The 24,334-nt window shown below is 49.8% G+C and overlaps 1 protein-coding gene across 3 annotated transcripts in view; it reads right to left on the bottom strand.

Moving 5' to 3' along the window:
• The window catches only part of LOC101026166 (protein tyrosine phosphatase receptor type N2), a 973,501-nt gene that overhangs the window by 561,148 nt on the left and 388,019 nt on the right, over nt 1-24,334 (bottom strand). For all 3 annotated transcript variants that reach the window (XM_021935384.2, XM_021935383.2, XM_021935385.2), the window contains one exon: nt 19,187-19,547. In XM_021935384.2, the coding sequence (XP_021791076.2) occupies nt 19,187-19,547 (361 nt within the window). The remainder of the gene's footprint in view (nt 1-19,186; nt 19,548-24,334) is intronic.

The following is a 24,334-nucleotide window of genomic DNA, read 5'->3' as shown; positions in this document are numbered from 1 at the left end:
AAATACATCTCACTTTCTCACAAACAAAAGCATGCATAAAACCGCGGCAAAGCCCGTCTTCACCGCCACTCCTGTCTGCAGGTGACAAAGGGCTGAAGGGCTGGACAGTCCCAGGTCAACAGCACCCGTGCCCTGGCTCCTTCCACGCCAACAGGCTCATGCTGTTTCCCAGAGAAGATAAAAGATGTGCTCCAGAATTAAAGGTGTGTGCGTATCACAGCCCTCGGTACTGCTTTGAAAATGTGCTGCTCATTGTAGCTTTCAGAATCAGAAGAGCCATCTCAGCCTCGCAACTGAGCCACTGAGCCACGAGCCCAGAGCAACCTTTCCATTTTCATTCACTGCAGTCTCCTCCCACCCCAGATCCTTTTCTTTCCCAGCGATTACCATCGCGGCAGTCTTATCTCGCTCGTCCATGTCCACAGGTCCAACGCTGGCAACAAAGGGCTCACTTATCCCAAAGAAAATGGAAATAAGGAAGTGCGGGGATGGGGAGGAAGAGCTGTGTCTGGAAAAGTCGGCGGCCACAGGCAAGAGCCCACGTTCTGCAGGGTCCTGGGCTGCACCAGGCGGAGCCCAGAAAACCCAGTGTCTGCCCACGAATTCCTAACAGCCCCAGAGAACTGGCAGGAGGCACCAGAGCCCGCGGCAGGAGCCGGCACAGCTGAAGGAGACCTGAAGGGCCCTTGGCATCGGGCATGGCTGTCCCCCCAGTCAGCGTCCTCCGTGCTTAGGAGGTGAGGGACGTCCCCACACACGCCTAGCACTGGCCGCGATGTGTGTCAGAGTCAGCCCAGCCACGGCTAACAGCAGGCGCCAGTCCCTGTGATGGAATTTCATCGGAGGGAAGGAGACAGGGAGGTGAGCAGTGAGTGGAGGTTGCTGAGGAAAGGTCCTTCCTGTGGACACGAACCAGTGAACACAGGCTCGGCTGCCCAGCGGCCTCCTCGTCAGGTAAGCGGGGCAGGAGGCCCCACAGTAACGACCTCACCAGAGGCCTCGTCTGGGGCAAAGTCCATTATTTCCGATGTCACAATTTGCAGGAAGTGGTGCGGCCTCCAAGTGTGGTAGAAAAATTCACTTCCAAGTCCAAAGATCCCTTCTGCCCTCCCAAAAAAGAGAAAAGGACTCTCCACACACTAGCTTGGCACAGCCGGCACCGCAAGGCCTGGGAGCCTCCACCTGTGTCTGTAGACACTCGTCTGTAGGCAGACCCCGCCTTCCTGAACTCCCAGGCAGCAGAGTGGCCACCATCCCCGCCACAGCCGGAGCCCTGCAGAGCCGTCACCGTCCCCCCCCCCCCCCCCCCCCAGCCCCCCCCCCCCCGGGCGGCCCCCCCCCCCCCCCCCCACCGCAGCCAGAGCTCCCCCGGGCAGCAGCCCTGGGTCACCGCCTGTCTGGACGACCCCACTGCAGCTCCAGAGAAGGTGACGTGGTCCGTGCGGGGGCAAGTTTGGAACAGAGTTCCATTAACCATTCTTCTGCAAGGCCCTGTGTCTCCTAAGAGGGCTGAAAAGCTAGTTGTGATATTTTGACAAACGGTGAAACAATAAAAATTACATGACTTCTCAACAAAGAAGGTTAAATGTTTTCGAATTTGGGATTTCCAGTGAAAATGAATCATGTTTTGCCATACTGATCCGCACATCAACTTTTCTGAGCCCCCCAAGATTTACAAAATGATGTGCACAGGCTGGGGTATTCAGTTCAGAGTGGCTACAGTGTTGCTAACAGGAAAATGACAAAACAAAGAGAAAGCTGACATCAGCCAGACACAGTGGCTCACACCTGTAATCCCAGCACTTTGGGAGGCCGAGGCGGGGGAATTGCTTGAGCCCAGGAGTTGGAGACCAGTCTGGGCAGTATAGTAAAACCCCATCTCTACTAAAAATACCAAAAATTAGCTGGGCTTGGTGTCAGGTGCCTGTAATCCCAGCTACTCAGGAGACTAAGCCAGGAGAATCGCTTGAACCTGGGAGGTGGAGGTTGCAGTGAGCCGAGATTGTGCCACTGCACTCAGCCCGGGTGACAGAACAAGACTGAAAAAAAAAGAAAAGCAAGCAAGCAAGCAGACATCACCACGCGTCCCGGGGCGGGGCGCTCGCCCTTTCCCTGCGGGGCAGGCTGGTGCTTCTCCCACCACCTCGAAGGGAAGAGGCTGCAGTCTGTGTTTCTAACAGCAAACACCGTCACTGTCGACACGGATGAGTCCTGCTTAACACAAAGAAAGAGGCGTGTTGACACACCCTGAACTTTGCAAAATGATGCTCATTCCCCTCTCAAACCCACACGGAGGCCAAGCGCCTGCTCTGAAGGGGAAATTCCACAGCAAGCCACGTTTCCAGAATGCCACGGCTGGGCAAGGCCTCCCTCACATCACGGTGAGAAGGGGCAGCCGTGCCCGGTACAGCCTGGTGCAGTGAGCAGCACGCTCAACCATACGAACAGCCTGCTTGTATTGACAGAGAGAGCTGGGAACAGAGTCTGTGGAACTGGCAGGGGTCCACCCTTGAGAAACTGAGGCTCTGTGGTGGACCAGGAAGGGAGGAAGAAATGGCAACGTGAGCAGAAAGGCCATCGAGCCCGGCGGGAAAGCCAGGGCACCCCGGCCAGATGCAGCCAGGCTTGGTGTGGAGCTGTCAGCGCTGACCCACCACGGGCTCCTCTGCTGTGACTGCAGCCACCTGCATGCTTTCTCAGGCCTGATGATTCTAGAATCTGTAGGGTGTTAGCTCACATTTCTTTTTCCATCACTGCAGCTAGGACCTTGGTTTCCACAGACATAGTTAAAGTTCCCGTCAATCCGATCATCCATCCTTGTGCTGCTCTGCCCTGGGAGTTGCCAGGCTGGACTCCCATGAAGAAAGGCTGACCACGTTCCCTGAGTCTTGGCCCCAGCGCTTGTGGTCTGTGGTTTTGGGCAAGCTCGCTAATTTCTTCATGCCTCGGTTTACCCATCTGTAAAATGGTGACAAGTGAGGCATGTGCCCAGCATACTGTAAGTGTTTAATAAATTATAACTATTATCATGAAACAAGGCGATGATGAGAAATCATTTAAGTTTTCCACTCTCTTTGCCCTTTCCCATCCATTCTAAAAACAAATACTTGGTTCTCCGTGAGAAGCTCTTGCCACAGCTCATTGTGATCCTTAGGTGAGAAGCAAAGAACGCAGTCAGAGAGCCCCTTAGATGCTCAGTGACACGAGCTGACAGGTTCCTTCCAACTTGCTCAAGATCGAATTCAAGATTATGCATTTTTGAAACTATTTTCTGCCACAATATTAACCAAAATATTAACCTACATTCAAAAAAATATGAACCTCTCATTAAAGTCAAAGCCCAGTCTCCATCCGTCCCTCCCCCCACTAAACTGCCCACTGATTGCACCAACCTGTATTGGGCATTTATTGTCATCAAAGCCTGGAAACAAACATTATTCTGAGAAACAACAGAAAATTCAAAGCTTCGTTTTCTTGAGGACTACAATATTGTTCTCACACCAACACAGACACACTAAAATGTTTTGGAGGCCAGAAAGACTTGACCAATGGATACAACGAGCGAACAGTTCACAGGGAAAATGCACCGTGAAGACCCTGTGAAGAGACTGAACGACACCCCATCTCACGCCATGTGTCTTCCCCTCAAGTGCACGAGCGTCTGCTCTCCAAGCTGGCACCAATTACAGTACATGGAACGCAAGTTCCAACCAAAAAACCCCCAAACTTTTATAAAGCGATGTCATCAATGTGTACATTACTGCCTATATTTTACCCCTGGAAATTAACAACTACATTGACATAAACTTAAATCTAACCAGTGTCTTTTCATTATAAACTCTTAAAACATAAAATGTATAAGATGTTACCTTTTATCAAGAGGTTAAAAAATACCCTTCTTATTTTTAATCTCTAACAAAGGCAATCCAATTAACTCACTGATTTTTAAAAAGATAAACCCGGCCGGAGCACAGTGGCTCATGCCTGTAATCCCAGCACTTTGCAGGGCCGATGTGGGAGGATCACCTGAGGTCAGGAGTTCGAGACCAGCCTGGTCAACATGGTGGAAACCCCGTCTACTAAAAATATAAAAATGAGCCAGGCGTGGTGGCGCACGCCTGTAGTCCCAGCTACTCGGGAGGCTAAGGCAGGAGAATCGCTTGAACATGGGAGGTGGAGGTTGCAGGGAGCTGAGATCGTGCCACTGCACTCCAGCCTGAGCGACAGAGCAAGAGTCCATCTCAAAAAAAAGAAAAAAAGATAAACCCAAGTGATGTCTCTTGAAAACACAAAAAAATTACCTTATAATTTTGGGGATCTAAGTTATGCTGAACCAAAAAAAAGTGGCAAGAATATATTTTAAATATAAAAGAAATAAAATATATGAAAAATAAGAATAGAAAGTAAGCAAAACAACTCTTTGCTGCTTGCTAAGCCTCATGACAGACACACCAGGTTTAGGTGGTGTAGTGCGGCACCGAGGGCACGAATGATAAGAACACACAGTCATCTGAGGGAAGAGGCCGTGGGGCGGAGGCGGCCATGGGTGCTCTGCCGAGCGCTGGAGCTTGGCCGGCAACAACGCTGTTCCCTGCAGCCCCTGTTGCCTCAAGCGGGGCAGTGTGTGTGAGACCCACCTTCAGACTTCAGGAGCACTGGCCAAGGCAGAAAAATAGATCAATGTATTCATGAGAGATTTTTAAACACGTCTTGAATCCAGGCTGTGTTTCTGGTAAAGGCGAACGTAACCAGGACATTCAGCTGACGAGCACTTTCCATTTTCGAGCACCTGGGCTCACCGAGAGTGTCCCCCAATCTCCAACCTCGACATGCAGGGCTGAGATGTCCACCCTCAGCAGCTCGAAAAGTGGCAGCTCTGCCGCCCTGATCTGGAACTGACGCAGCAGGCGGACCTTCCCGTGTCCCCTGCACTGACCTTCACTGCAAAGCTAACCCAGGTGAGTCCCAGACTTCACCAGCTCCTGGAGCCCAGAAACCAGTGGGCATTTCTAGAAGGTCAAGGAGCATCTACGGGGAAAGGCCATTTCTCCTTAAGATCTCAGTGTCATCTCCAGCCCCTCTAATTCCATCCTTGTGAACATAACCTAGAGGGGCTACTGAGGTGAGATCCATCATGCAGAGTGAAGAACGTGGGTGATCACGGAGCCCTGCAAAGTTTTCCTCTTTCCTGGTCTGTGGGACGCTGCGTATCTGCAGCACCCCGACCCAGCACGCCTCTCCCTCCGTGTCCTGTGAACTCTCCCATCATGGTCGCACCTCAGCCACTCTGGCCTCCTTTCTGTTCTTCCAACCCAACGTGCTGGTGGAATTATCCCGCCGGTTCGCAGCAAATGGTCCCCACACAACACCGAGAAGCAGGGAAATATTATTCTGTGCATCCCACCCTGCTTACAGCAATGTTTGTTCCTCTCAGCACCTCATGCTGCCTCCTATGCAGGAGGCCAGGGCCTGTCACTGCCCTGCCCCTGCCTGCCCACACCACCCGCTTTTCCGCTCCTGTCCTTCCTGCCCACACCACCAGCCTGTCTATTCCTGCCTCTGCCTGCCCACACCGCCCACCTTTCTGCTCCTCACCCCACGTCCTACTCCAGGTAGTCTCTCTACTCTGCCTGGGGTGGGGTGGTGGTGGGTGGTATGAGCCACGCCCTCCCCTTCAGGGACAGATGAGAGAGCTTCGGGAGGTGAAATACTACCTCCACCCTCTTCCCTTTTGTTTCCTTTCCCGTCCTTTCTTCCTTCTCCCTATGCTTCCTCCCTTCTCCCTGTCCTTCCTCCCTCCCTTGCTGGCTGCCTTCTTTCCTTCCTTCCTGCCACAAACATTTACTGCACATCTCCTTTGCACCAGCCACCTTTGAAGGTGCAGAGATAAATCTATGAGCAAAGTCCTTTCTTTTGTGTGACTTCCATCTATGTTAGAATAGATGGGAAAGAAACAATAAAACCATGAATGCACAGAATGTCTGGTGGCGATCGATGCTGTGGAGAAATAAGAAATAAGAAGAAATAAGAAGGACTGGGGGCTAGAGGACTGCTCCTTCATACGGCACTGCCAGGGAAAGCTCACTGAGAAGGTGAAGTTTCGGCAGAGGCCTGAGGGAGGTGAGCGTGGGCCTGGCGGGGCCTGGGAAGCTGTCTTCAGGCGGGAGTAGCCGTAGGCACTGACGCCATGGAGAGAAACTGCCTGGAATGTTCGGCTGGAAGAACAGACAGGAGGCCAGAGTGTCCAGAATGCAGCCCCCACGTGGAGAGTTCACAGTGATATGGGAGCACTGGGAACGGGAGAGCTGTTCCCTTTAAATGATACAGAAGTGGGAAGGGAGGTGCTGGTTTGAGGAGGGCAGGTCCCTGGCTGGGGCTCCAGCCCCACGGACCTAGGTGAGGACAGGCACTCCTGCCTTCACCACCAAATGCTGCATTTCCCAAGACCACCCTGGCCCCTGCCACACCCCCATCCGGTGCCTATAAAAAGCCCCAAGACCCTATAGCAGGCACACAAGCGGCTGGATGTCAAGAGGAGCACGTTGGCAGAAGAGCAGACGGACAGACAGCGGCAGGCCATCGACTGGTGGGACAAGAGCACACCGACAGACAGCAGCAGGTCATCGAGCAGCGGAACGATGCAGAGTGTGGCCAGGGCCAGTCTGAGGAGAGCCCAGGCCACTGAGCACCCGGACTCCAGGGGAAAATCATCTCCTTTATGGCTCCCCCATCTGCTGACAGCTACTTCTACTCAATACAACCATACACTTATTCTCCAAGCCCACGTATGATCTGATTCTTCCAGTACACCAAGGCAAGAACCCAGCATACAGAAAGCCCTCTGTCCTTGTGATAAGACAAGGGTCTGACTGAGCTGACTAACACAAGCCACCTATAGACGGCAAAATTAAAGGTGTGTAACACACGCCCACTGGGGCTTTAGGAGCTGTAAACATTCACCCCTAGACTGCCGTAGGGTCTGAGCCCACAGACTGTCTGTCTGTCTGCTCCCCTAGAGGTTTGAGCAGCGGGGCATTGAAGAAGTGAGCCACACCTCCATCGCACACCCTGTGAGGGAGACAAGGGAACTTCTCCCATTTCAACAGGACACGGAGGGAGAGGAGTGGTGGGTGGGGGGTGCCACAGATATGCAGGGTCTCACAGACCAGGCAAAGAGCTTTGATTTTTACTGAGAGAGCTGAGAAGCCCGTGGTGTGCTCTGAGCAGTGGGATATCATCTGATTGACAAATTTACAAGAACCACTCTGCAGGCCTGAGACAAGGTCAGAGGCAGGAGGCCAGGTCTGGTCAGATCTGATGAGGGGTGGTAGGTGGGGGGTACAGGGAGGAGCCGGCTGGTGGGGAGGAGGGAGCATCCCAGGTGTGCTAGGAAGGCAGGTGGAGCAGGGTCTGCCAACAGACTGGACACGGGGGGACAGAAAGAAAGGGACCTAAATGGATGGTGGCCCCACAGCCACGCTGTAGAGCCATGGGACGGTTCGTTCCAGGTGTGGAGTCCGGGCTGGGCTGGGAGGCCCTCAGGAGCCCGACAGGCACCTACACCGCCATGTTTGGTCTTGTGCCAGTCCAGGTGGGATAAGAGTCCTGCTGGCCACAGGCAGGGCATGTCAGGGCAGAAACCTTAAGAGATCCACAGCCTTCCAGAAAAGATCCATAGCCTTCCAGAAAAGATCCACAGCCTTCCAGAAAAGATCCACAGCCTTCCAGAAAAGGCAGCATAACGCACATGTCAGGGCAGAAACCCTAAGAGATCCACAGCCTTCCAGAAAAGATCCACAGCCTTCCAGAAAAGGCAGAGACACAGGCGTTCTCTGGAGTTAGCCAAATCCGGCTCAAGCTCTACCCCACCATTCACCATGGTTGGGATTCAGGGAACCCTGTCCAGCCTCTTCCAGCCTCAGGATTCCTCTGTGTGAAACTGAGTCAATAACTCCCATTCGAATGGGTTGCTGAGAAAATGAAATACAGTAAGTGTGTTGTCTACTACCTGCTAATGCTCAGTATTCAGTGACAGGAAGTTGTGTCCCTTCTTCTAACATCGCTATAACATTTAACGACTCAGAGAAACTCTCTCTTATGGCTGCTACGCATCCCTTTTCCCTTGACTCCCTTTGGTTCGAGTCTTGTTAAATGAATGGGAGAGCAGAAATACAACTGCCCTGAAATGAAACCTCATGTTCTTTATGGTAAAGACCAGCGAACAGGAGGCATTTTCAGTGGGCCTCTTAGAATCACCATAATAAGAAATATCCACATTCAAAATGGAATAATAAAGTCCAATTCCAAAAATTACTTCCCCTCATCTGAAAAAGAAACTTTTTAGGTTATCATTAATGAAAAATAACTTTTAAAAAATCATAAGTATACAAGAGAAGATTCTAAGTCGCTGGGAAGCTTATGGGAGAACAGTTAACGTGTACTAGGAATCCTCTCCCTGTAACCTCTACAAACCACACACATAGCATTGTATGGACATGCTGAGTCAGCTCAGAAGCATCCACTACCCGCCATCTGAAGATGAAGAGAAATGAAGAAGAATGTTTTGCAGTGTCCAGTGAGCCCTGGTGGGTTGAAGAAGGGCTGCAGCACAGAGCACAGATAACAAGAATATCAAAGTAAAACATTGTGTTCCATCAACCACACCACATAATTCTGCAATCTGGCCAGTTTATAATGACATTTTAAGTAGCTTTCAGTGCTCCAAGTAGGCTCTCATAAGGCAATTACACAAAATGTCAGGATATTAAATGTGTAAAGCCTGGAGTAAGACATCAGCTCACATGACTCTGCATGCTCAACTGCCACAGCCCGGCCTACTGAAATTACATGTCATCCTAAGGTCTTCCAAACAAAATGGTACAAGCTTTAAAGAATCAGCAAAGCCTGCAGATAACCTCACCACAACATTGTTTTCACAAAGGCAGTGGGAATCATGCACAACAGCTTTTGCTTCTAAGTGCCTTTACAACCACGTATACATGAAGGTACACATCTGAACACCCACCATCACCATCAGCAGCACCACCATCACCAACACCATCATCACCATCATCATTGCTATCACCATCACCATCATCACCATCACCATCACCATCAATACCATCACCATCAACACTATCATCACCATTAACACCATCATCATTGCCATCACCATCAACACTATCATCACCATCATCATCATCACTATCACCATCAACACTATCCTCACCGTCACCAATGTCATCATCACCATCACCATCAACACTATCATCACCATCACCAACACCATCATCACCATCATCATTGCTATCACCATCACCATCATCACCATCACCATCAACACTATCATCACCATCATCATCATCACTATCACCATCAACACTATCCTCACCGTCACCAATGTCATCATCACCATCACCATCAACACTATCATCACCATCACCAACGCCATCATCACCATTGCCATCATTACCATCACTATCAACACTATCATCACCATCATCATCACTATCACCATCAACACTATCATCACCATCCTGATGTCGCCAATCACCATCGCAATCAGCATACCAACGCCGTCGTCGTCACCGTCACCAGTGCCATTGTCATAAATCAGCACTATCAGCGCAATCACCATCGCCATCATCATGCATCACCATCAGTACTATCAGCACCATCATCACCAGTGCCATCATCCTGCCACCGTTATCGCCGTCGCCGTCAACTTTATCAACACCATCATCATCACCAATGCCATCATCATCATCACCATCAACTATCATTACCATCATCAACACCATCATCATCACCACCATCCTCACCATCACCATCAATACTATCAACACCATCATCACCAATGCCATCATCACCACCACCATTATCACCATCAGCCATCAACACTATCAACACCATCACCATCACCAATGTCATCACCATCACCATCAACACTATCAACACCATTATCATCACTACCATCACCAGCATTACCATCACCATCATCAACGCCATCATCATCATTGCCATCATCACCATCATCACCATCAACACTATCATTACCATCATCAACACCATCATCATCACCATCACCCACCATCATGGGGAATGGACTGTGCTCCTTTGGTTTAGAGGACATACAGCCCATTTAATTGCTGGAGTCCAAAACTTGGGTATTTGCAGAGGATTCAGGTAAATTCAGTAGGAGCTCATTATTGCATTCTCTCCTTATCTGGGCTTCCACAGGGAGAAACTGACATAATCATAGGCCAGCATGCTGTCTGTTTTCACTGGAAACAACACAGATGTAGTAAAATGTATGCTCCTTCCAATTTGAGGGTGTAACAGCATCACAGCTTAGTGGCGTGCATCTCTCCCTCACTAAAGAAAAGTGCCCACACTGCAGCCTGGGAGGAAGCTTCTCCTGCACTGTCACACTCACAGGGCTCTGCATTCACCCAGTCTAACGCTTTCTCTATTGAATGCAATAGTGAGGCAAAGAAGAAAAAAATGTATCAAATTAGCTCTGGCATTAATGACGTGACTTCAGTGGGGTGTGGGGATTGGCAGTCAAATGGCTTTCTAAAGAATGCTTCCTTTAGGTTCACGTTAGTGTCAGTTTGCACACTCAGAATGTGAACTGACAGATGACAGGTAACGCAGCCCGCCATGGACTGGATGGCAGGTAAGACCAGAAGAGAAAACGTTTCACAGATGTTTCAGGGTTGGAACTTTGGAGCTGCCCACATTTGCTAAATGAGCTAAGCTGACATCTATAGAAATGCTCTCTTAATGGGAACAGTTATCTTGAAAAGTTCTAGAAATGCCGGCGGAGAGGGCAGGTGAACACACAGCTACAGTCAGATGCTCGGCAAGATCAGACCCGAAGCGAACCAACTGCTGCGCAGAACGTCCCGGGGCCTTGAGCCCCCAGTTCCAGCCTGTGACACACTCGCCTGCAGGAAGGGGAAAGGCTCGCCCAGCGCCTTCCCTGCACCTGCTCTGTGCCCTCAGAGGGGAAGCGTCACCATGTAATCAGTGGTCTCCATCAACCAACAGCGTTCAGGTTGGAACTGGGGAGATTTGGAAAAGTGACAGGAAGGATGACATCATACGTGGAGGATGCTTACACAGCAGAGAGCACCCCTGTTCCATGTGGCTCTGGAAGGCCTCCCCATTGTGCTTACACAGCGGAGAGTACCCCTGTTCCATGTGGCTCTGGAAGGCCTCCCCGTAGAGCCACGGCGGAGGGTGGTGGGAGGAAAACCTCAGGGGGGCAGTGTCAGTGAAGTGCCATTAGGTGCCCTAACAATTCCCAGTTAGACAGACGCAAATTTCAACCCAATTCTCAAAGTAAAACTCCTTCCAGCAGATGCAGCTGCAGCTGGCTCACAGCAGCACGGGCCTGGCAGGAAAGCAGTGACCTCATAGGCGTTTAAGCAGAGTCCGTAAGGGCATCAGCCGAACACCGTGGAAGAGACCACTTCTCACATGGGGGCAGAGTTGATGACTCTCTCACTTCTCCCAAATCTGAAGGCAGTGACTCTGCACTGATGCAGAAACGGGGGAGCTGCCTCCCGCTGGAAGACGACATGAGCTGGGCGGGGCTGAGCAGTGCAGGTCCAGGGCTGCCAGCCACACGCGGGTCCGGGGCTGCCAGCCACACGCGGGTCCGGGGCTGCCAGCCACACACGGCCGCTGCCACCCCGCACTGGGTGCATCCGCGTCAGGGCTGCTGAGCAGTGGGTGTGTCCTCCAGGGGCAGTGAGAGGATCCCTACTCCGGCTATATAAGCCACAGCGTGACCCCTCCCCCACCAGCACCCCTGGGAGAGACGGCACTGCTGCTGCCTCCACGGTGTGCTGATGTACAGGAAGAAAAGCCTCAGGCAGTGCACACTGAGCACGGGACTGTTTCGCTGGGATGAAAGGCGCTTTGATAACATAGGTGCCTTCTCCTCCTGCTTTGGAGGGTGCTCGTGAACTCCAGCCAGGGGCATGGATCTGAGATTAAGAATTTATCAGTGGCTTCCTCCTGGAGCAGCCTGTGAGAGGCACCTCTGTGTGCCAGTGATTAGGTGGCCAATTCTCTTCTAATTTTTTTTTAAGCCAAGAGGCATGCTTGGGTTTAGAATACCAAGCAGCACTGGCCTGCATTCAAATATGAATGAATTTCTTCAAAAATGAAAAGGCAGCAGGTGCTTCCTTTCAAGTGAAAATGACCCCAAAAGTGTGGGCATATTTTCTCCAGAGTGACGGAAGCATTGGCCTCGTGTTTTCTGTATTATCGTCTACTGCTGTCACCGTGAAAAGTCAACGCTTTGGTTCAGTGCCCTCCTGAGACTGGGCTGCGGGGCACACGCCCTTCTCGGTGAGGGTTTTCAGTCTGGGATTCCCACCACCAACACGACAGGGAAGTGGGCACCACACCGGCCAACGCAGGACCTCAGGCTCACGGGAGGCTCAAAGGAGAAGAGGACCAGAACACGCTTATCTTGGATGAGGGGAGAGGACCGGGAGCCCGTGTGATTGGCCAGGACTTCGCAAGTGCTTTCCGAATGAATGAGTGAATGCGGGAGAATCAGAAGCTCCAGTGATTGGCCGGGACTTCACAAGAGCTTTCTGAATGAATGAGTGAACTCAGGAGAATCAGGAGCCCGAGTGATTGGCCGGGACTTCACAAGAGCTTTCTGAATGAATGAGTGAACGTGGAGAATCAGAAGCTCCAGTGATTGGCCAGGACTTCACAAAACTTTCTGAATGAATGAGTGAACGTGGAGAATCCAGCTCCGGTAGCCAGGACTTCACAAGAGCTTTCTGAATAGATGAAGTGAGCGTGGAGAATCAAGAAAGTGGCTGGAATTCCCCTGAAACACTGAATGAATGAGTGAACTCAGGCACTATTCTGGCTGCATGGCTGGAAGAGGATTACGCATGGCGGCGCGACAGAAACAGAAGTTCAACTGCGTGGGATTTCCCGGTGCCTTCCCAAATGAACGCCACGGGCCCCACCATAGAACAGCGGCTGGCTGGGTGGAGACCCGTAATTACCTTGGCCATACAAGTGAGAGTATAATAAGATGCCTGAATAGAAGAAATACCAGCTTTGTTGGGAAGAGGCTGCAATGTGAAATTCAGAACCAAAAGTCAGCCGTCATGATGCGAATTAGGGTCTTGTAATTCCCATTCAGGCTCTGGAGGGCGCAGAACCAAGATGATGAAAGAAAGCATTCTAACAGGTTGGTTACCGGTGTTGTTTCCTGTTCAGTGTGGCTGGTGTTTGATCAATGAGCAAGGATTACAACAGTGGACACCCCACACATTATTTGTTATTGGTTCATTTAGAAAACGGCGTCTGATGCATGTCCCAAAGTGATTTTCAAAATGCTTTCACTGTCATCAGAGTCTTGAGCTGAAAGAATGGCATTACACAAGTACTGTATCTACTTGAAAAAAAAATACAGGACTGATGAAAGAAAGCAGAAGTAAAGAAATGGAGAAACAGTGTATAAATATCGTATGCTCACGGCTAGCAAGACACAGGTTTGGATCATAATCTCAAAAGAAACCGTCCCAACTGCCATAATTCCAAATAGTGAAATCCCCAAATTTCTGAATATCAAAATCTCTAAACAGAGTCTAAATCCCAAAAGTCTAATGTTGCTAATGTTTAAAATCCCCTAAATGATAATCACAGAAGAGCTGCATCCTGCTGGGTGGAGCTATTACCTTGTTATTGTCTTTATTTGGAAATTAAGCATAATTTAAGGAGTTGTGTGCTAAGTTGATAAGGAGTTGAAACTGTGGACTTAGTTTTAAGTGTCAACTTGACTGGGTTAAGGAACACCTAGAAATCCAGTAAAGCTTCATTTTGGGTGTTTCTGGGAGGTGTCTCCAGGGAGATAGGGTGGAGTCTGAGTGGGCTGGGGAAAGGTCTGCCTCAGTGTTGGTGGACAGGCACCATCCAAACAGCTGGGGCCCAGAGAGAACAAACACAGAGGGTGAATTAGGCTCCCTCTGAGCACTAGGGCAGACTTTCCTTCTGCTGCCCCAGACATCAGAGCCCCAGGTTTGCCGGCTTTCGGACTCCAGGACTCACACCAGCCATCCCTGGGTCCTCAGACTGAGAGTTACACCATCAGCTTCTCTGGTTCTCATCGTAAAAACACTGCAACTTCCTCAACAAATGAAGAATGTCCTTTTCATACATCTTCATTTGTGAAAGATACAATTTCTTGAGATCTCAGCTCTTCGACTGTTTATGCAGCGGTGACCCATCAGGGTTTTTGACTGATCTCGTCAAAAGACTTAGGCTGTTCATCAGGGTATTTCAGACGCCTGCAGTTATACAGCTGGGTGCACACAATTACCAAGCAGAGTGTCGCTTTTATACATCTCTCTTCCTGACCTATGTCTTCATGAACACGGTTCATCTGCTCATAACTGCTATGCCCACGCAACTGTCGTCAAGATATCTGAGGGCTCGTGCCTGCAAAAATACGAATGTTATTATCGCTTATTTTATTGTGCAAAATGGCCTATGAAGTGTTTTGTCATGATTTTATATGTTTTGCAAATAAATTCCCTTTTAAAAATGTAAATAAATGTCTTTTAAACAATTTTTTCTAGAATTACATTTTTGGGATTTTGATATTTTGAGACTGTGATTTTCGGGCTTTTAGGGACCTTAGGGATTTTGATATTTCAGGATCTTAACATTCAGAATTATGGCATTCAGGACTGTATCTTTCAGGATTACGACTGGCTCCCAAAGACTCAATATTGTCAGCATGTCAGTCCTCCAACTTGATCTATGAATTTAATGAAATTGCAGTCAAAATCCCAGCAAGTCATTTTTTGGATACAAGCAAATTTATTCTAAAGTTTACATGGAGAGGCGAGTGACCCAGAACAGCCAACACAATACTGAAGAAGAACAAAGGTGGAGGACAACACCACCCATTGTTAGGACGCACTCCACCCATCGTTATGACTCCCTCCAACTCCACAGGAATCCAGGCAGGGTGGGGTTGGTGACACAGACAAACAGATCAATGAAACAGAACAGAGAGCGCAGACGTGGGTCCACAGACATGAGGTCAGCCCAGCTTTGAAAGGAAGCAAAGTTGATGCTATGGAGAAAGGATCGCCTCTTAACAAATGGTGCTGGACAACTGGACGTACACATGCACAGAAACAATTCCAGATGCAGACCTTACACCCTTCACAACTAACTCAGAATGGATCACAGAACTCATTATAAAATGAAAAACCATAAAACTCCTTAAAGGTAAGAGAGGAGAAACTCTAGATGGCCTTGGGTTTGGTGATGACTTTTTAAAATCCAACACCAAAGGCAAAATCCATGAATAAAATAATTGGTAAGTCGGACTTCATTAAAATAAAAACTAATGCTCTGCAAAAGACGCTGTCAGGAGAATGAAAAGACAAGCCACAGACCGGGAGAAAACGTTTACAGAAGATGTATCTGATATCTGATAAAGGACCAATATCTAACATACTCAAGAACTTTTACAAACTCAACAATAAGGAAACAAACAGCCTAACTAAAACATGGCCCAGACACCACCACAGACACCTCACCAAAGAAGACACACAGAGGAAAACAAGCATGTGGAGATGCTCTGCTTCCTCCATCATCAGGGAAATGTGAATGCAAATGACGACGAGACACCACCACACACCTCTCAGAACAGCCAGAACCCAGAGCACTGACAACACCCAATGCAGGCGAGGATGTGGAGCAACAGCAGCTCGTTCACTGCTGGTGACACGCAGAACGCAGAATGCCACAGCCACTGGGGAAGACAGTTTGGTGGCTGCCTCCAAAACCAAACGTTCTCTTACTATGTGATCCAGTGATTACACTCCTTGGTACTCACCAGTAGAAGCTGAAGACTGACACCCACACAAAAACCTGCGTGAGGGTGCTGATGGCAGGCAGCTTCATGAATAATCCGCCAAAACATGGAAGCACCCAAGCTGTTCCTCAGCAGGCGAATAAATTGTGGCCCATCTATACAATGGGATGTTATGGATTATAATGTCATAATACAGTATTATCCAGCACTAAAGAGAAATGAGCCATGAAAAGACGGGGGAATCTTGAAGGCATGTGACTGTGAAAAGGCCACAGATTGTACGGTTCCAACCGCAGAACATTCAGGAAAAGGCAAACTATGGAGACAGCAACGAGGTCCATGACTGTCAGGTGTCAAGCGGGGAAACTGGAGATGCTGAACTGGATGAGCCCCAAATTCCTTCACCGGCCACTGCACGTCACCTGCTGTCCTCCCCGTCACCCCACCTTAGATGGGCCTTCGATTGAACCTGCTTTAAAGCTCTTTGGAAGCAGACCAGATGTGAATTATGAGTAAGAGACGAAAGAGGGTCTCTTTTTAAAGCTTTTACCAGGTGAACTTTTGTCATATGTGTGCAGCCTGCAGCCTCGCTGACTGACTGCTTCTTTGGGAGCAGGTACGCATGGGTCTTCCCTCTCACTCTCTGAAGACTGAACAGCCAGGGTCTCATGTTGGACCCGACCGTGCGGCAGGAGGGTGGCCCTGCTCTCTGACCTGTAAAGAAGTTTTCTGCTCCCCGGCATCATCGCAGGGTCCTCTCTTCCTGCTTGGGTGCAGTTGCTCTTTGTGTGTTGAGAATGTCTAACTAGCTAGGGCCTCTCATCTTGAGACATCATTCCATGTCTGGATTTGCTTTCGAATCATCCCAGGGCAGAGGAGGGGGCTGTAGTGGGTGCAGAGGAGTATCAGGAAAGCCTGAGAGTCACCATCTGTGGCAGACAGGTGATGCCTTTACGGGGTTCTCAATATTCTCTGTGTATTTCATAGGTGATGCCTGTATGGGGTTCTCAATTTTCTCTGCATATTTCATATTTGCCATTTTACATGATGCTTTTGTAAAGCACACAGTGCGATTAGGAAGACAGTGATCACCAATCAGAAGATCACCAGCATTGCAGGGTAGCTCAGGAAGAATGCCAGGCACATTGTGTAAATCGGAGGGATCACGGGAGAGTGGAGAGAGCACGTTCAGGACGCTTTTTCCGAAGATCCATACCCTGGGGTGTGGGAGGAAGGAGAAGGTGCCAAGGCAGAGAGGCGAAGCTCCCTGGATGCATAGGAAATGCTCGCAGAGCAGGAGCGCGCGTAGGAAGGGCGCGCACAGCCGCAGCACGCCCTATTCTCTCTGCGCGCTCACCCACACCGGGCTCTCCAGCTGGGTTTCCCTCCCTTTGATGGGGGTGAGGATGTTTACTGCTTTCTGTTCCCAGTAATGAGGACAGAGGTGAATGGGGTTTTTTAAGCTGTGGGAGATGGGATAGGATAGAGAGAAGGGACGTTAGAGAAGCAAGAGGACGACCCAACGTGACCCCACTAGAAGGAGCACAGAGGCGGAAGAATTGCAGGTGGAGGGGCAGCCGGCACCAGGGAGGGCCACGGACGGCTGAGACGAGAAGCTGAAGGTGACCTCAGCCGTGTGGCCAAGGGCTGAGGCCACACTGAGCTGGAGGAGAACGGGAAGCTCGGCAGCTACACGGGACCCAAGGTTACAAGTGAAGACCCCCTGATAGCGTCCAGTACCCATGAGTGCACAGGAGGCGGTGAAGACCCCTGATGGTGTCTAATACCCACGAGTGCACAGGAGGCGGTGAAGACCCCTGATGGTGTCTAATACCCACAGGAGGCAGTGAAGACCCCCTGATAGCGTCCAGTACCCACGAAAGCGCAGGAGGCAGTGAAGACCCTCGGTGTCTAGTATACAGAGAGCGCAGGAGGGAGGAACATCAAGAAAAGGGGTTTCTTGGAATAGAGCATGACTTAGAACAGAGGAGACGTAGCCCCCCAGAGGGAGAGGTGCTGGAGGGAAAGTGGCCACTCCAGGCGGGCAGCTCCCGTGGCAAACAGCACCATGAATGCTCCAGCAGCGCTCACTCAAGTGCGGCATTGGCCTCCTCCGCCGTCCTTCTCCTCCAAGACAGGAACAAGGAGAAAGCACTGGTAATGGTCACACGTCCTTCCCTCTAATTGCAACTTCACATTCCTTCTATTTAAAATCTGCCATAACGGCTGCACGAACCAACAAAGAGCGAGGGCAGGAGAGCCTCCGGCTGCAGACAGCAGAGAAGCTGATGCTCGCTCTCAGTGGCTCCCATTCAGCCTTCACTTAAGGAGCATGGAGCGCTCACATAACTCGACGCTCAGGCAATGTTTGTGAAAACCGTTATCTACTTGATTTTAGTGTTTGTTATCTCCAAAGGGGAAGTCATATTTTATCACAATCCACTGCAGGATGGTCTTGGGAAAAAGGTGTTGGGAAATAAATGGGTCAGAACCTTCTCCATATCACAGAGCCACAGGAACCCGCAAACGCCCTTCTCCCCGGGCCCGCCCTGACGTGGGTTAACTCAGGTAGCGACACCGGAAGCCACGGTCTTGGCACAGCGGTCATCTCGAGGCCGACACTGTTCACCCAGCCCACGGTGAGCAGCACGAAATCCAGATGGGGCTTCGGAAGACGCGGCACACTGCCATAAATATGGGCCGGGGCCACATGCTGGACCACAGGAGGGGTGAGTTCAGCGACAAAGGACACTGGACTTAACATATTCAATTTTCCATAACAGGACGACAAAAGCTGTGGGCCAGACCCATCCTGCAAGCCATGTTCCCCGCCCCATCCATCAGCTTCAGCAGTAAAATTGTGAAATCGTAAAATCTGGGGAAGGGATGAACGAGAAGTAAGAAGGGAACACACACTGTCCCCAGACCCTCAGGATCATCTCCTCCTCCCCCGGCCGCCGCCTTCACTGTCCTCACACCCTCAGGATCACCTCGCCCTCCCACTGGCTGCTGTGTTCACTATCCTCACACCCTCAGCAGCGCCTTCTCTGTCCCACCCTCAGGATCACCTCCTGCCTCTCGCCGACCACTGCATTCCCAGGTCTTGAAATGACCACATACTCCTTCCCAGCACAGAGAGGGTATGAGGGCCGAAGGGACCCTTCCCCACATCGTGCCCTACTCCTGCTGCACGTCCTCAGGGGGAGTGCGGTGTGCAGACCCCTGTGTGGGAAGAATGTAGTGCGTCTGTCACTAGGAGGGGCCGGACAGAGGACAGTCAGCAAACAAGAAACACCACGCAGGCTGGCTCACCTTCCCCTGTGCTGGGGGGGTCTTCAGGATCTCCCAGAGGTGAAGGCCACTTCTGGGGGACGGCTGGCGACAACAAGGGCCTAGGCATTCTGGACGGGGCGCGCAGAAGGTACTGCGGCTCCAGGCTGCCCTTCCCAGGGGGAGCTGGGGGCCTCTGGGCAGCATAGGCACCGAGGGCTGCCATCAGATGGTGTCTCTCCACACTGCTGTCCACCTTAGGGCTGAGCTCGTCCGGCTGGAGCTGGCTGAGGGTCCGCGGCAGGAGGTCCTCGGGGAGCTGGGCCTGGGGCCCGGGAGGGTAGGTCAGCGCAGACGTGTGGGCCACATAGGTCAGGATGCTCTTGGAGAAGCGGTCGTCACCCTGGAGGGGCAGGAGAGCAAAACAGAGCAAGAGTCGCATTTCCATCGTTAGCCGGGGGCACCAAGATGCCCTTCAGTCTCAGTTTTCAAGGTCCTAAACAGCCCTGGGGGTACCAAGATGCCCTTTGGTCTCAGGTTTCAAGGTCCTACACAGCCCTGGACATCTCTGAAATGTAAAGCCAAAACAGGACTCTCATTTTCACTCTGACCAACTCAGGTCCCTATTTCATATTTGTTCCTGCGTTATTTTTAATGACAGCTTCATGGAGATAATTCAGTCACATCAGCAGTTTTTAGTGTATTCACAGAGTTGTGAAACATCATTACTAAGTCCAGAACATCCGCATCACCTGAAAAGAGACTTTGCAGCGTCCCCGTTCCTCCCTCCCACCCCGACACTGCTCATTCACTTTCAGTCTCTACGGACGAGTCTCCTCTGGACATTTCGTGTAAATGGAATCACACCACGTGTGGCATCTGTGTCTGGCTCGCTTCCCTCAGCGTAATGTCCTCAGGTGCACCCATGCCGATGCCGGGGCATGGGCCTCAACGTCCTTCCTCTTTAAGGCGAGTACTATCCCACTGCATGTATATCCCACATTTTAAAAATTCATCAATCAGTTCATGGACATTTGCTTTTTTCCACCTTTTGGCTATTTTGAATAGTGCTGCTCTGAGTATTCGTTTATGAGTCTTTGTATAAATGTGTTTTCAATTCTCTTGGGTTTATTTGAGGATGTTACGTGGTAACTCGACATTTAACTGATAGAGGAACTCCCAAGCTGTTTTCCAGCACAGCAGCACCACGAAAAAGCTCACCAGTAATGGATGCAGATCCCAGTTCCTCTGCATCCTTGCTAACACTTTCTACTGTCCTTCTGTTTTTATTATGGTCATCCTAGCGGTTGGAAAGCAATACCGCGCTGTGTCATTTGCATAATGCGCTAAGCCTAGTATGTCCTGCACCTGGAGCCTCCAACTCAGCTTTAACTAATGGTCCTTTGCACGGCAGCTCGGGGTTACTGCTTTCACAGCAATGAGAGGAGCCGCTCCCAGGCACATTCGTGAGGCTCGGCAGCGCCTCCCTGGTGGCTAATGATGCTGCCTCTTGGCATGCCCTTATTGACCACTCCTACCTCTTCTCTGAAGAAATGTCTGTTCATATTTTATGCCTGCACTGGTCTTTACTTTAACCCCGAAAAGCTGCTCCCCAATACCTGAATCTCTCTTTCAGCAACCCTCAGCAGAGGCCTCAAGTGCCTTGTCTGGAGGCCTTCATTCCAACTTCTTTACTGATGACTTGAAACATGTTTGCTGCCTGATCTTGTAACTGCAATGTTCTGCAGCTGGGAAGATGCCAGCGTGTCTTGTTCGATAATTACCTATCACATCATTTACTAATCAATGCCCTGGCTAACAGTCTTTCATGGGATTTCTGTCTATATTTTCTCCTCACTCATTTAGTAAAACTCCCCAAGAGGACATGTCCACGTCACACTTTGTGTCACTAGACAAACCAAGGCCCAGTTATCCTCACCTCTAGGGCAGCTGTAAAAACGTGAAAAGTTCCCATATTCTACCTCGGACTTGGGCTTCATCAAAATGTCATGGACAAGCTGAGTATGAATAATTTCCAGCTGAGAGACTTTCGAGTCCTGGACACACACACCGAGCTCCGTGGGGCCACGCATGGGTGTGTGGACAACACAGTTTAAATCCCATCCATTCATATTTTCTAGCTGCACCTCCTTGGGGCACATGATCAATGTCGTGTCAGTGGAGGTGGACACCTCAGCATCTAGCTACGGGTGTGCAGCCATCACTGGCAGTAAGGTAAGGGGATCCGACTCCTGAGTCTGGCTATTTCTGAAAATATTTGGGTTCATTCTCTGGGTTAGATTTTTGAATAGCAACCTGGGAGTTGGGAAATGGGTTGATACAGGTTGGGTTTTTTTGTTTGTTTTTTTATGGTGTTTTTTTTGTTTTGTTTTGTTTTTTGTTTTTTGAGACAGAGTCTCCCTCTTTCACCCAGGCTGGAGTGAAGTGGTACAATCTCAGCCCACTGCAACCTCTGCCTCCTGAGTTCATGCAATTCTCATATGCCTCTGCCTCCCAGGTAGCTGGGACCACAGGAACACAACACTATACCTGGCTACTTTTGCGTGTGTGTATGTTTTAGTAGAAATGGGGTCTCACCATGTTGGCCAGGCTGGTCTCAAACGCCTAGCCTCAAGTGATCCACCTGCCTCAGCCTCCCAAAGCGCTGGGATTACAGGCGTGAGCCACTGCGCCCGGCCAGTTTGAATCAGGTTCTATCAGTTCTCATATATGAACTTGGGTAAATCACTTGACCCCTAGAGACTCAATTTTCTTCTGTCAAAAAAGGAAATCGGACATTATCTCTAACATTTTTTTTTTCTTTTGAGATGGAGTCTCTCACTGTTGCCCGGGCTGGAATGCAGGGGCACATCTCAGCCCACGGCAACCTCCACCTCCGGGGTTCAAATGGTTCTCCTGCTTCAGCCGCCCGAGTAGCTGGGATTGTAGGCATGTGGCACTGTGCCCAGCTAATTTTTGTATTTTTAGTAGAGATGGGGTTTTGCCATGTTGGCCAGACTGGTCTCGAACTCCTGACCTCAAGTGAGGGGCCTGCCTCAGCCTCCCAAAGTGCTGGGATTACAGTCATGAGCCACTGCACCCAGCCATTATCTCTAAGATATTTTAATTATTATTTCTAAAGTGATGGGACTTTAGCTATCATCCAAATTGTTTAATTGTGTCCAAGGACTAGCTGAAATCAACTATTCTTCCCTTAAGAAAGAGAATATGTGAGAGAGCAAGAGCATGAGAAAGAGCGAGGGCGAGCGAGTGAGAGACAGTGAATGCCACCACAACAAACAGCCCCTCCAGCAATTTCCCACAAATTGGGTGAAAGTGTCAATCTCCAGCTCAGCCTGCACTCCCTCTTGCACAGGCTGTCTCTGAACACCTGGTCAGCCACCGTGCTGGGGGCTGGGGATCTGCGTCCAAACCCCTTGTTATGTGTCTGCAAGCGGCTCTCCCCTCATTGCTATGAATGCAGTCACCTGGAGCTTCCACTCCAAAGGCCTTTAATTAAAGTTGAGTTGGAGGCTCCAGGTGCAGGACTGACTAGGTTCAGTGCATTACACAATCACAGCAGAGTGTTATCTGTGCAGTAGACTTGGATAAACAATCTATTTTTGGTTTATGTTCTGAATCAAATTAAGGTGAAGAGGAAAAAGAATATTTCAGTAGTTAGCACAAACAACAGAGCCTGTAGAAATAACAGCAAACATCGGTTTTCGCAAGCCACTCCGGCGACTCAATAGATGATTGCAGACGCTGCAGTGTTCCTCACCAAGGTAGTGACCATCCCATAACCAAGAGAACCTGAGAGTTGGGAACAAGGGCAGTGAAGAAAAGTATTCTCCCGCTGACTAGCTGTTTTGTGGTTTGAGGTCCCCAAGGAAAGGGAACTGGCTCTGGAGCTGCCTGGGTTTAAACTACCACCAATGCTACGACCTTAGTGCTTCAGCACTTTATTTAAGTCATCTGTAAAACAAGGATAATAATAATAGTATCTGGCACAGGAGGGTTAATGGCTATGACTACTACTATTATTACTATTATTTACTTTACCTTATTATACCTTCATTGTTTGTTATTTTGTTTGTTTGTTTTTTTGAGATGGAGTCTCACTCTGTCGCCCATGCTGGAGTGCAATGACGCGATCTCAGCTCACTGCAACCTCTACCTCCTGGGTTCAAGTGATTCTCCTGCCTCATCCTCCTGAGCAGCTGGGATTAAGGAACACATCACCATGCCCAGCTAATTTTTTTGCATTTTTAGTAGAGACGGGGTTTTACCATGTCGGTCAAGCTGGTCTCTAACTCCTGACCTCAAGTGATCCTCCCGCCTCGGCCTCCCAAAGTGCTGGGATTACAAGCATGAGCCACCATGCCTGGCCTATACCTTCATGTTCTTTAAAGCAGTCAGGAAATCCATACCTCAACTGATGAGGAACTATCCAATTAGACTTTTTCTTCCACTCTCAGCTCTGAGTTTAAAATTCTGTGACTCATTTTCAAATGCCCAATTTTGAAGATGTTTTCAGTCTCACTTCAACATACCAATGATGGGAGGTTTCCAAAGACAATGTGGAATAATTTTTAAGACCATAGGTGCCCAAACCTGGAAATTAGCAGCCTAAAGGCATGGACATGGGCCAATTTCTAGTACATGCGATGGACATTCCTGTGCATGAATTCTTCAAACTATGTGTAAGAGAAATCCGGCTGAGCATCTCTGGGGTAGCCCAGCTGTGGGTATGAAGCATTGGAGAGCTTCTGCCAAAGTCTGCTAATGTTCAAGCTGACATGATATTCTACTGGGAATATTCTTCAACCCACTGCATTTCCATACGAGGAGAAGTAGAACCCAGTCGCCCACACAATGTAAAAGCCAGCAGGAAAGAAGGCTCACTGAGAGACTGGCCCAATCCTGTCAGCTCTGTGTAAACTGTGTAAACTTGAAGCCTCACTTTCACCACCTGCAAAACTAGAAAAATAATTCTGTTTTCTTTAAAACCTGCTGTGAGGATTAGGGAGAGTATAGGTAAAAGTGCCTTGCTCAGCACACAATTCAGAGGAGGAACTTGACAAATGGCAGTCATCAGCAGTATCATCATCACCATTAGTGTCAATGCCACCATCCACAGCAGCATCCCCACCATCGTCATCTTCACTATCCACAGCACCATCCCCACCA

This window comes from Papio anubis, chromosome 4, assembly GCF_008728515.1.
Source record: "Papio anubis isolate 15944 chromosome 4, Panubis1.0, whole genome shotgun sequence".
NCBI classification, from domain to species: Eukaryota; Metazoa; Chordata; class Mammalia; order Primates; family Cercopithecidae; genus Papio; species Papio anubis.
The sequence above is the reverse complement of the archived record's forward strand: the minus strand, read 5'-3'. Positions and strand labels throughout refer to the sequence as shown.